At 38.8% G+C, this 13,428-nt stretch overlaps 1 protein-coding gene across 1 annotated transcript in view; it reads right to left on the bottom strand.

Moving 5' to 3' along the window:
• Positions 1-3,958: 3,958 nt before the first annotated feature.
• The window catches only part of LOC113445080 (phospholipase A2 inhibitor and Ly6/PLAUR domain-containing protein-like), a 40,675-nt gene continuing 31,205 nt past the window's right edge, over positions 3,959-13,428 (bottom strand). The window contains exons 5-7 of the mRNA XM_087935508.1: positions 11,609-11,764; positions 10,240-10,380; positions 3,959-6,383 (exon numbers count right to left, since the gene is read on the bottom strand). Coding sequence (XP_087791634.1) covers positions 6,169-6,383; positions 10,240-10,380; positions 11,609-11,764 — 512 coding nt within the window. The 3' untranslated portion in view covers positions 3,959-6,168. The remainder of the gene's footprint in view (positions 6,384-10,239; positions 10,381-11,608; positions 11,765-13,428) is intronic.

Genomic DNA, 13,428 nt, shown 5'->3' with positions numbered 1-13,428 from the left:
TCAAAGTGCTTGGAGGAAGGAGAGGACAATCTGCAAGGTCTGATTGGCTGATTTGTGTCCACAGGAGGTTTCGTCGGGCCAATCGGGAAAAGCGGTGCAAAGAAGGAGGGGGGGGTGGGAGGGCGGAAACGTCAACCTGCCACACAAACGTTCAATTCCCGCCCTATTCTCCGCCTTTCCATTTCTGATTGGATAATCCTCTTTGCCGACCATAACACGTAGAATCGTGGGGGGGAGGCAGGGGAAATAGGTGGGCGCGTTTGTGACTCCAATCGAACCGAGGTTTGGGCTGCTTCGTGTCCTGAATCTGGAAACAAAACCAAGTGTGCGTGCTGCAACATAAGATTCCTGATTAGGTTAGCTCCCTTGGGCGGAAGTGGCTCAAGATTAATATTGCATTGCAGTTGAATTCATTACTAACTAACATATATGTGTAGAAGACATTAGGAGCGATACGTTGACTTACCGGTCAAGGAATGCTTTCAGCTTCAACCACAACAACACAAGAGCACACAAGAGATGCAAAACTCAGGGTAAACCGCACCAAACTTGATTGCAGGAAATACGACTTCAGCAACGGAGTGATCAATGTCCGGAATACGCTACCTGTCTCTGTGGTTTCTTCCCCAAAACCTAAAAACTTTAACCTTAGACTGTCTACTGTGGACCTCACCCCTTTCCTTAGAGGTCTGTAGGGGGCGTGCATAAGTGCACCAATCGTGCCTACCCTCCCTGTCCTATTGTTTCTTCTATTTTTCTTATATGTATCCATTTCATGTATTCATAACTCTGTATATACTTATACCTATTATCTTGTAAGCGATTGACATAAATAAATAAATAAATATTTAAATAAATAAAATAAAATAACGCCACACAGATGCTAGCCTACTTGTAGCAGAATACCTTATGCCACCAGGCTTGAAATTTTAGACCTGGACAACCTAGAATTACGCCACCTTCGGTTCGATTTAAGTATAGTACATAAAATTATATATTGCAATGTCCTACCTGTCAATGAATACTTCAGCTTCAACCACAACACAAGAGCACAAAATAGATGCAAAACTCAAGGTAAACTGCACAAAACTTGATTGCAGGAAATACGACTTCAGCAACAGAGTGGTCAATGTCTGGAAGACTCTACCTGACTCTGTGGTTTCTTCCCCAAACCCCAAAAACTTTAACCTTAGACTGTCTACTTTTGACCTCACCCCTTTCCTAAGAGGTCTGTAGGGGGCGTGCATAAGTGCACCAATGTGCCTACTGTCCCTGTCCTATTGTTTCTTTTTATTTTTCTTATATGTACCCATTTCATGTATTCATAACTATGTATATACCTATACCTGTTATCTTGTAAGCGATTGACAAATCAAAAAATCAAAAATCAATCAAATACAACAACAACAACAAAAAGGTCATTTTCTTTCCTTTACTTTGGCAGATTCCAATTTCTTGTAGAATCTATTCCTGGTTTTCTGTATAGCTCATGCTTCGCTGACTTTGTTTGCCATAGAGCCCAGCTGTGGTTATGTTCGTTCTCCGCTCCCTTCATTTTCTATTGCACCGGCGCTGCTGTTTATTTCAAAGCATCATTTGAACATGTGCGTATTCTCAGTTAATCGTCTCAATAATTTAGTGCCATTTAAGCATCTTCTCATTAGGCCGCTGCTTTCAAGAGACCGATTATTTTTATTTAAACTTATGTCTCTTCTTGGTCCTAACACACTCAAATTGCATTTATATTTAATATTTGTATGGAAGTCTAAAGTATGTGCCATTGGATAAAGGAGGCTCAAGTTCTGGTTTATACATTTATTACAAAATATCTAAAAATTGAACCAGCATCAATGGTTTGTTATACTCACACAGTTGCAACAATGATCATTTGTCCAACAATTGCCGGTTATGGTAGGCACAGATATTTCATTCCACTGTTTTAGTCATTTTCCTTTCCCAGTTTTATATAAATTTGCTACTGTTTATGGGCATCTCCTTTAAGATACTAGCTCCATGTGAAGAGTGGTTCTGAGATAATAGGTTCTGAGCTTTTACAGTCAAATGTTGAAGCAGAAACATTGAATTGCAATGGTGCATCTTACCTCCAAGGGAGGGTGGAATGTTGCCTCATCTATTTTTACTGCAAAGAAATTTACTTTGAATGGCGCTCACAATCCTGGCGACTATTTGGACATGTCCATGGAGGTTTCTTGGCTACAGATCCTCAGTGCTTTGTCACCAACCTCTCTAGCACGTTGCTTTGATTTCTCAGATTAGCGTTTAATTCTAGAATTTATTGGTTCCTCACCCTAGATTTGACAACCCTAAGAAGCTTTTCCCCTGAGATCAGTGTTGGCTAAGTGCTAGGCATGTATAAAGAACAAGAAACATCCAATTTGCAAAAGTTTTTAAAGAATGAAAATATGAACACAATTATCCATACATGAGAAAGACCTCAGATAAGGATCTCTACAAGAATACCATTATTTGCTAAAAGCACATGTACTATTGTGACGAACAAAAGGAAAATATAGACTTCTGAAATTAAAATAATATGGGTTTGTTTCTGTCTGTCTCCAGCACATTGGAGGCTTGTTGGCTGTCATGCAAAACAGAGTTGATGGTGTTTTTCACATGTACCCAGGGGTGGGATTCAATTTTTTTTAACAACCAGTTCTGTGGGCGTGGCTTAGTTGGTGGGCGTGGCTTGGTGGTCATGTTATCGGCTGGGTGTGGCCAACTCAATATCGCTCACACTGAGGCACGCGTCTCCTCGCCTGGCCTCTCATGACTGTGGGGATGCTGCAACAGTCGTAAGTGTGAAAAATGGTCATGTCACTTTTTTCAGTGCCATTGTAACTTTGAATGGTCACTCCACACAAGCAAAGTACCAGCAAAGGAGGGGAAACAAACTCCAGAGACGTTCCTGAGACAGGAAGTCTAGTCCTGCCAAGAATGTAATAACGGTTAACGGAGAGGCAGCTTCTGTAAGCAACACCAGAATGTTTCCTTCCTGCCTTCCTTACAGGATTAGGCCAGTAATTTCTTCTAACAACCGGTTCTCCGAACTGCTTAGAATGTTAACAACTGGTTCTAACGAATAGGTGCGAACTGGTAGAATCCCACCCCTGCATGTACCTGATACATTGGAGGAATATGTATATCCAATAGAACCCATATCAAATTCCGAGCCTATATATATGCATAAATAATGCCTGTTTCGTAAGTTTCAGTGACTGACTTCTGTGGAAACCAAAATTGATTACATACAGGTGAATCAGAAAATTTTCACTACTGAGAAGTGAGATACACCCAACATGTATGGTAAAAAAACATCAAGATGATGGCCACAATGGTATGCTTGAAATTCTAGCCACCTTTTTGGGGGGGTGGGGGGTGGGGTAGATAACAAGACTTTTGATTGCACCCATGATTCCAATGCTAAAGTGAATAAAATCATAGTAATCTCTAATTGACAATTGGAAAATTGAACTAGCTGGATGCAGAAAATAGATCCAGATATATATTATAGGAATACTGTCCTTGTCCCGAGAAAGGTTTTGCAATGTGGACTTAAATCAACCCTGGAATTCATTTTACCTTCATTTCAGGTAAAAAAAAAAGAATTCTGATTATTCCTCTGAAAACAGTCACACATTTTACATCAAGACCTATCAGGACTTTGGAATCAGATTTCTTGCATTTGTTTGCTAAATGCCAACTATAACTATTCTGCATCTAAAGCCCATGACATTCAGGTTAAAGCATTTGCCTGTGTGTTAGCAAAGAAGAGGTAATATGTGAAAGTGAAAAACATGAAAATCATTATTATTCCCATCTATCAAGCTAAGCATTGATCAAAGGTTTAAAAAGAGGTGGTAAAGTACATGCAGAATAAATAAAAGCTTCCTCTAAGCTTAAGAAACAAATAAATCAATGTCCTGTGTTTTGTTTCTTTCATTGATTTTAAACTTTAATGAATAAAAAAAACAGGTTAGAAGCCAAATTCAATCAAACATTTAATCAAACAGTTGTCCTAGTTTAATGTCAATTACTATACATATTCATTTATTGCAGTAAGTAGGGGAACATGATGAAGAATTAGGTTTGTGGCTTAATATCAATAGCCATAAGACCACCTCAGCATCTAGCAACTCAAATTTCTTCAAATTCACATTTGCCACAGAAAAGATTCTGTGAAAGGATAAACATTTATACTAATTCTGAACTGAAATCTTCCATCAAAAAGGCATCTGTTTTTCTACCACATTCTCTTTTTTCCCCAGTTCCTTCAAACATGAGCCACCATCCACTTCAGATCAGTGCACCCCTTTATTCTTATGACATCAAAAGCTTCGGAAAGTTTAAGCTCAGCTGAGGTCCTGCTCCTCTCAGCTCTGCTCCTGCTCCAGTCAAAATAGCAACAGCGCTTACATATAGCAAAGATTTGAAATACCTGATTGTAAATGTATTAACAGCGGCTAGGATTGTATTTGCTAAAAACTGGAAAAATGAGAAAATACCATCGCAGGAGGAAATCATTCAGAAAATATTGGAATGTGCTGAAATGAGTAGATTGACATTTGAAATTAGAGAACAAGAGGATAAACAATTTTATAAAATTTGGGACCTTTTCTATCAATGGTTAGATAATAAAATACAATAATGAAATATGTAGATTTTTAGAAAATAATAAATATATAAAGATGTACTTCTTTTTTATTATACCTACAAAATGTTTTTAGGATAGATTTGGGAGGATATTATGAATTGTTATAAAATAAACTAAGTAAATTATGGTTATCTCGTAAAATATGAATGAATAAAACTATAGTCAAATGATTGATTAATAATGATACTAGGGTATTCAATTTTTGATTGATAATATGAGCTATTATGTAATGTAACTGTAACTGAAGACTACGAAATGGATGCACAAAAAAATCTGTAAACCAACCGGCACACTGCTTGTATATCTATGGAAGAAAGTCTGATGTTTTTATGTTTTGTTTGTTTATGTTTGTTTTTATAAACCAATAAAATTTACAAAAAAAAAAATAGCAATAGCACTTAGACTTATATACCACTTTATAGTGCTTTACAGCCCTCTCAAAGCGGTTTACAGAGTCAGCATATTGTTCCCAACAATTTGGGTCCTCATATTGTCCTCATATCAAAATGTTTCAAGGGCAGCAGCAAAGGAGAGAACTTCTCTTTTGGAGCGCCTCTGCTTCATTTGATCTCACTTTTCTTGAATTGTTCCACTGCCACCTGAAGTCAAAGTCCTCAAATTCCTTGGTTTATAGTCATCCTGCTGTGAGTACCTTCAGGAGTACCCAGAAGGTTAGTATATCTCCCCCACCCCCCATGTTGTGGAAAAAGCAAAGAGGGTGGAGGGAAGAAGTTGGAGTGCCAATTTCCCTCCATCAGTCAGATGGTCCTTTCATATGTCTCTCTCCCTTTGTCAATTACAACTCTAAGATGCATCAGGAAGGTAGAGCAAGCAGTAAAATAACGCGGGGAAAGGATCTTACAGTAGAAGAGTCTTCAAGCATTTATCACTGCAAGGTGACATTCCTTGAAGTGCCCCCTGCTTTCTCCAGAGCTGAGAAAGGCTCTGGAGACATCACTTGTTATGTTACATTTTCCCTTGGGATTTTACTGAGGGTCAGGAAGTTGCCTACTGCTTGAGAGAGCACTGTACAGTACAGAATGGGACTCTCTCGACTGCTTGAAAATTAAGATTAAGGATTCCAGTTTTTCAACCTTGCCTGAAAAAAACACCCCATCATTTATTTATTTATTTTTACATGCCCTTTCAATTCACATCAAATTGAATGAGAAGGCTAAAAACGCTATATCAAAGATGACCCTAACAGATGAACAACGAGTTCAGTTTTTGAGCAACACATCAATATGTCGGTATTACACCAACTGCTATGACCATGATAGCAATTCAAATCAGAACCAGTGGTTAAATAACCGCTTTCCTTAATAGATGCTATAAGCTGGGTTTTTTTAAAAACAAAAACAAAAAACAGCCAGCTAATGGATCAGACCTTAATGCTCAGCTCTTCCAGGATTTTTCCATCAGTGATACCAGAGACCCAAAGATTAAAATCCTTGGTTTAGCATCTGCATCGTTTGCTCATAAACACAGTTGGCTCGTTAAGATCCAAGCTGTAGCCTCAGGAAGCCCATCGTGACTAAAAAGAAGAGTCCTGTTGGTCCAGGAGATCTGCTGGCCGTGCTACTGGCTGGCATGCATTCAAGGCTGGTGATTGCTGAACTGGCCTGGCTAAATGTTGCTGCCCCTCCAATGGTAGCATCGCAGACATCATGGGTAGTGCAGCCCTTCATGGCAACTTTTGTCGATGATTCTTCTGGCGTTTTAGAAAGACAGAAAATGACAAAAATACACGTTAACCACAAGGGGGCAACAAATACACACCAACCCGTTTCTTCAAGGCCAAAGAAATACTGTTAGTCTACACCCACTTCTCCCGGGTGGCCTTCCTTCTCCCATGGAACCAAATTGCTGCATTTGTAACTTGTGTTTTGAGAGAAAGAGTCCTATCCTTGATTTTAAATTTTAAATTAAAGAGAATCAACAGTCAAATCCTGCGCAACCTAATAAGCAGAAAGCAATGTAATAAAGGAGGGCAATAACATCAAATATTTTGCAGACAACAGATCAACCCCCAATATCAACCGTATTGCCTCGGCTAATTCATTTTGCTTCTGTAAACTCAAAATATTTCTCATAAATTATCTGAATGGTGCAGTGGGCCTAAAACATACTTGGAAACTTGACAGCCATTTGCCTATAGAGAGAGAGAGAGAAAAAAAAGGGGACTCTTGTTCATCCCAAAGGTGCTTTTTCAGGAGATAACTGGACTTCGTTTTTTCTTTGAAGACGTTTCGCTTCTCATCCAAGAAACTTGTTCAGCTCTGACAGGATAGTGGGCAATGGAAGGATTTATATTCCTTGCAGACAACAGGTCGTTTTCATCCTTTTTAGAGGATCATTGAAGCACTTGGAGGTTTATCTGTGTCCTCAGGGTCACCTGAGTGGTGCTCCTGGTTCCTGTAGTCTGCAATTTTTCCTCTGGAAATCCACTCCTACTCCCACACCATTCAAAGGGGTCTTTATCCCAAATTGTATAGCTAAAAATCTGTAGAGACTCTCAGTCCTCCAGGTCCTGGTTGTCCCAAAGGTGCTTTTTTTTTTTTTTCAGGAGGCAACTGGACTTTGTTTTTTTTCTTTGAAGACATTTCGCTTCTCATCCAAACGCCTTCCAGGAAAAAAACCAAGAGAGTCCAGTTGCCTCCTGAAAAAAAGGATCCGGAGGACCGAGAGTCTCTCCAGGCTCTTTTGATCCTACAGATTCTGGACCACTATAATGAGCACTGACATATTTTGCAGTAAATAGCAAGACTGTCCAGAATAGTTGCAGAAAAATAGTTGCAGGAGAAAAAAAATTTCTTCCACATCTAATATTGATCTGGAGTGCTATGGGAAATAGAAAGGATGATCAGAAGGATGTTTAACAGATTAACAGAGTTGGAAGGGACCGTGGAGGTCTTCTAGTCCAACCCCCCTGCTCAAGCAGGAAACTCTATACCAGTTTAGACCAATTGTTGTCCAATTTCTTCTTAAAAACCTCCAGTGTTGGAGCACCACAACTTCTGGAGGCAAACTGTTCCCTCGATTAATTATTCTAACTGCCAGGAAATTTCTAACAGTCAAGAAATAGGACTGTGCTGGCTTTTGTGACAGCTACAACATTCTGCTGGCTCATATTTAAGTGATTATCCACTAGGACTCTAAGATCCCCCTCATAGTTACTACTATTGAGCCAGGTACCACCTATTCTGTACCTGTTTCTCTTGCCTAAATGTAGAACCTTACATTTTTCACCATTGAAGTTCATTTTGTTAGAGAGGGCCCCCTGTTTAAGTCTGTCAAGGTCCTTTATCCTGAGCCTGTCTTCTGGAGTGTTGGCTGTCCCTGCCAATTCAACGTCTGCAAATTTGAAGAGTTCCACTGCTATCCCCTCATCTAAACATTGATGAAGATAGTGAAGAGTACTGGGCTAAGACAGAGCCTTGTGTAGCCCACTGCATCCTTCCCTGGTGTGGTTGGTCAGCTAGTTACAAATCCATCTGGTGGTGATGCTGTCTAATCCACATTTTTCTATCTTATCAAATAGTAGGTTGTAGTCTACTTTATCAAATTTATTGAAGTCCAAGTAAATTATATCCACAGTATTTCATTGCTCCACTAATTTTGCCACATTGTCAAAGAATGCAATAAGATTTGTCTGGCAGGATCTGTTTTTGACAAACCCATTTTAAATGTAGCCTTGGCATGTAAATTATATCCACAGTATTTCATTGCTCCACTAATTTTGTCACATTGTCGAAGAATGCAATAAGATTTGTCTGGCAGGATCTGTTTTTGACAAACCCATTTTAAATGCAGCCTTGGCACGTTAAATGAAAGTTTCATCAACTGCAACAAGTCCAAAGCAAAATTTCTTTCAAGTTTGACTTCAAGGGAATGCCTTACATTGTTTTCCTGGCAGCAGCATGGAAGCAGTTTGCCATAGCCTTCTGAGATTGTTTTGATCCCTGTCCCATATATTTTATAACCCTGGGATATTCTGAAGGTATCTAATCTAGATGTTATCCATGTGTGGTCTTGCTCAGCTTGTGAAGGCAAGCCAAAGTTAGCTGAGTGCTGCCAAGTATCTATCTGAAAATTTGAGAAATTGAGAAGATTCAAAAATACAAAATGCTTGCACTAGAAAGAAATGCCCCAACTGTTTAAATACCTAAAACCTATTGTTTATAAATGTACATTCCATACTGCTGAAAGCTTTCTCATCTATTTTACTGATAACATTTGACTGGCAGCAACATTCCATTGCTCATGTTATTGGATCTTAACGCAAGAAAAAGCCATGTACCTCCTCCCCCACAACACACACCTGCACAAGATCTTAATGCATCTGTATCTCTGAATGAGCACAACATTCATTTCTGCCTGCCGTGTTCCTGTGAGGATTTTGCAGGATTCATAGTTCAGATTCCAAATACCAGGTAAATAGCTTAAAGCAATGTTTCTCAACCTTGGCAACTACGGACTTCAGCTCCCATAATTCCCTAGCTAGCATACTAGCCAGGGAATTCTGGGAGCTGAAGTCCATACATATTAAAATGCCATTATTGAGAAACACTGGCTAAAGGCTGCCTTCCAGCTTAAGATTTCAGATGCTTCCACAATGTCACGAGCTGCTGATGTGGTTCTTCACCTCTAACTTTCCTAGATTCGTGTTGAACTTCATGTTCCTTTTGGCAATATATTTAAAAAACATCCAGGGTGTTTCATGCATCTTCTAATTATATCTCCAAACAAGTTTTACTGCTAATCGTTCAAGGAAATTGTCAGTGCCTGAATCAGTCTATGCTATTATTTTCTTGTTGGACCTGTCCTTGGCTCGGCATATAAGAGCCTTCCAGGACTATGTCCTGCCAAATGATTCCTGAGATTAACACTGACAGCCAGAGTTCCCAGTTTCACAACATCCCTGAATCCGATGAGTTTAACAAAGATTGGCTGATATTTATTATCACATGCATAGTGAAGGCAATGGATTCTGCAACCTCAGAACTCTTACTAGAAATTGATTATCTAGATCAGGGATGTCAAACTCGTGGGGTCACATCATCACATGACATACCTTGACTTTTTTCCCCTTCACTAAAGGGGTGAGCATGGCCAGCATGCGATGCATCTGGCCCGTGGGCTGAGAATTTGACACCCCTGATCTGGATAAACAACAGACTGGGTTGAGAAATGGAGTTTGCTCAGAGACAGCCTCATTGCCCTGAGAGATGTTCTGCATTAAGAGAGAGGCAAAGGAACTATAACAAAAATCTCTTGGTGATTTTTTAATACTGTTGACCATAGTGACTAACTGACATAGACAAGACATCAGGAGGAATTTTAATGAAATTTAGTAAACAATTTGATTATTTGAAAACTTTCTGCATAAAATTGCCATAGGATAAATATTTGGATAAGTTAGACACGACAATTATTTTCTACTCTTTCATTCCTTACATAAGATTCTCCATGCTGTATACATTTTAATGAAAAGAAATGGATGTTTTCTAAGATGCAGCCTACTATCAAGTCCCATAAGAACCCATATAAAATGCTGAATTAATTACCAAAATGTATGTATCCAGCCAAATTAATGCACTGAGACTCGGATCCAACACAATCAACAGTGTCGTCCTTACAAGAATCAGGAAATGAAGCATAGCAGGCTGGGCACCGAAGACCATTGATCTTGGTATCTAGTTCTGGCACTGAATAAATAGAAAAATTGTGGAAACTATACCAAACAGCATAATTAAACAAGACAATGACATCTCTATGGATTAAATGTTTGGGAGGGGGATTCCTTGTTTTGAGCTCAAGATGAATTGTTTCAATTAGTCAGTTGATGGGATATTACAGAAGATTAAACAATTTTGTACCCTGTTCTATCTTTATCAAGATCTCCCCCCCCACTCACAATAGAAGTAAATGTAAACAGCATTTTAAGATTCATGTTCCTCATCAATCATAATTCTTTTGTTCATTCTAGCAATTTTCTTGTCCCTAAGAAGTGGGCCCAGTGAATGAAATAATGCTTCTTATAAAGGATTTGTTTGACTGCTTATATTGATAACTTTAGGCTATTTCATTTTAGACTGTTCACTGAATTGTTATAAATGTGCACAAGGCGAATTACCCATTTATATATTGAGATATATATATATATATATATATATATATATATATATATATATATATATATATATATATATATATATAAGTGAGTCATTTTTAATGTCCTTTTTATGCTGTCTCTGTTTTTACTATCTTAAAAAAAGAAATGCATTTTCTGACATTTTTAATGGCCTTAGATGGCCTTCCCTCTCTTTTGTTTATTTTGCTATCAATATTCCTGTTCTTTTGTTCCAACTTTGACAGAAGGACAAGAGCCTCAAAGACGGGTTTCCAATTCAAAACAATGTTGTCAGAACTCTTCCAAAGAGGTTGGAATTGCCATTTCCAGATTAAAACATTTTACATCTCATTCCTCTGCTCCGTCTGCTAATGTGGAAATGGAAAGACATGGCACCTTGGGAGCAACCAGTTCACTTTTTAGATTGAGTACATATTTAAGATTGTGCAATAATTCTTCCAAAAGTGTACAATTAAGTTTAAGTTTATAAGTACACAAGCCGACAACATGTGTCAGTGTCTGCTGATCACCTGGGCTTAAAATGAATAATATGGAAATGATGTATTTCCCCAATTTCTTTTTAAAATTTATTTAATCAAATTTGAATTGGGGCCATTACTTGTAGAGTGTGGGAGGTCTAAATCTTCACTGCTGACTTCTTCCTTTTTATCAAACTATCTGGTTATAGTTATCATTATTTTTAGCCTGCTCTTAGCTTGGCCATTCTGCTTTTAATAAATGCTCCTTGAGTGCAATCATTTGTACAAAAGCACAAGGGAGTAAAGCTCAGAATAGATACCTACATTTGACTGGAAAATCTGTATTGCAGGCATCGTGCTTACAGCAAAAAACACTCGTCCTTGATCTTCCTTTTTTACCCAGATTAATGTGAGCAGAACCACCTTCACAGACACTTGATGGAGCGCAGCTTTTAATAATCCCCTGAACCTGAAGTTCTTCTGCAGGGAGGAAAATAAATTGACTTTTCTAGCAGATAATGAGACTATGCCCACACTAAAAGTAGCAAAGCCAAAATTACAGTAAATACATGTTTCACCTTGAAAAACACTAGCCAGGAAAGATCTTTACTGATGACTGATGTATCACACACCCATAAACTAGTGCAGTGGTCATAATTTGGGAACAGAATCACCACCACCCATTAATCATTGCACCAAGAGTGACACAATTTTACAATATCTGTAGCCTGCTTGCCATTTGACCATACAGGCAGAGATGCAGCACAGTTGGCAAAGCTTGGTCACTGCAGCCATCATCCCAGGTTTGAAATGTGTGTTTTATCAGCAGCCCTTATATTCTTAGCCACTCTTTCTCCTCAGGAATTTTTCCTGGAGAACTAAAGTTGGACTAGAAGATCTCCAAGTTCTTCTCTTCACATGAGCACCCCCAGAAATCTGCTCCTTCCATTAAAAGCAATATTGTGGCATTGTTGCCACAACCTTCCACCCCTTCTGTAAATGCTTGTGACTAATACACACATAAAAGGGGATTCAAATAATTTAATCTGATTTATGAGTGGGATCTGTTTAAGGCTACCTCTAGTCTCCTAGTGTTAGTTAGCTAGATTAAAGGGCCTCCTATTTGAGTTCCCACACCACATTACTCCCCTCCTGTAGATTTTCTCACCCCTGGACTACATCAACAATATAAACTGTAGGTCAGGGAATTTGATGGACTGTCTTACTCCAGCTACATCTACCTGGCCAGCTACATCTACCAGAGTAGGAAGGCAGGATACATTGTGGATCCCAACTATTAAGAACGTATACCTAGTAGGATCCAGGAAAAGGGTCTCTCCTGTAGGGCTCTTGGATTTTGGAATATCATTTCCCTTGAGATAAGATTGGCTCCCATCCTGCTTTTCTGCAGGGCCTGAAGACACGGTTTTGTTAGGAAACTTGGGAATCCCATTTGGAGCCAATCAAGTGGGTGGTGGGGTGGGATATGGGCAGTGGTGGGATTCAAATTTGTTTACTCCCGGTTCTGTGGCTTGGTGGGCATGGCAGGGGAAGGATATTGTAAAATCTCCATTTGCTGGTTGTTCGAACTACTCAAAATTTCCACTACCAGTTCTCCAGAACTGATAGGAACCTGCTGAATACCACCTCTGGATATGGGATAGGGGTTTAAATTGTGAATTTTTAACTGTGGATTTTTAATATTGTCTTCTGCCCAGAGTCAGTGTGTGTGTGAGATGGGCGGGTATATAAATTTGTTTAATAGATAAACAAATGTTAAAATACTATTATAAATCATTTCTATTGCTAAGTTTACTAATAAACAAATTGCATAATGACTCAAGTGTGTACAAGTCATGTGGCATATAAATTTAATAATCATTAAAACAGATGAAACAAGTAGACAAGTAAAGTACTATTAAACTTTTACAAGGGAACATTTACCCTCTTGGATACCCAACTCTCCCCAGGCAAAGCACATAACAGAAAAATAGGTCTCCACCAAGAAGTCCCATTGTAGTTTCATAGCATCAGGGTGGGGAGGGGTTATGCAGTAAGATTACTGGATCAGGGCTGCAAAACTGTAGATCAGGGATGTCAAGCTCATGTCATCACATCGATGTCACATTACATATCGGAGCTTT

Source organism: Pseudonaja textilis, chromosome 5 (genome assembly GCF_049901715.1).
Source record: "Pseudonaja textilis isolate UNSWEBS1 chromosome 5, rPseTex1.2, whole genome shotgun sequence".
NCBI classification, from domain to species: Eukaryota; Metazoa; Chordata; class Lepidosauria; order Squamata; family Elapidae; genus Pseudonaja; species Pseudonaja textilis.
This window is presented reverse-complemented; position numbering and strand designations above follow the sequence as displayed.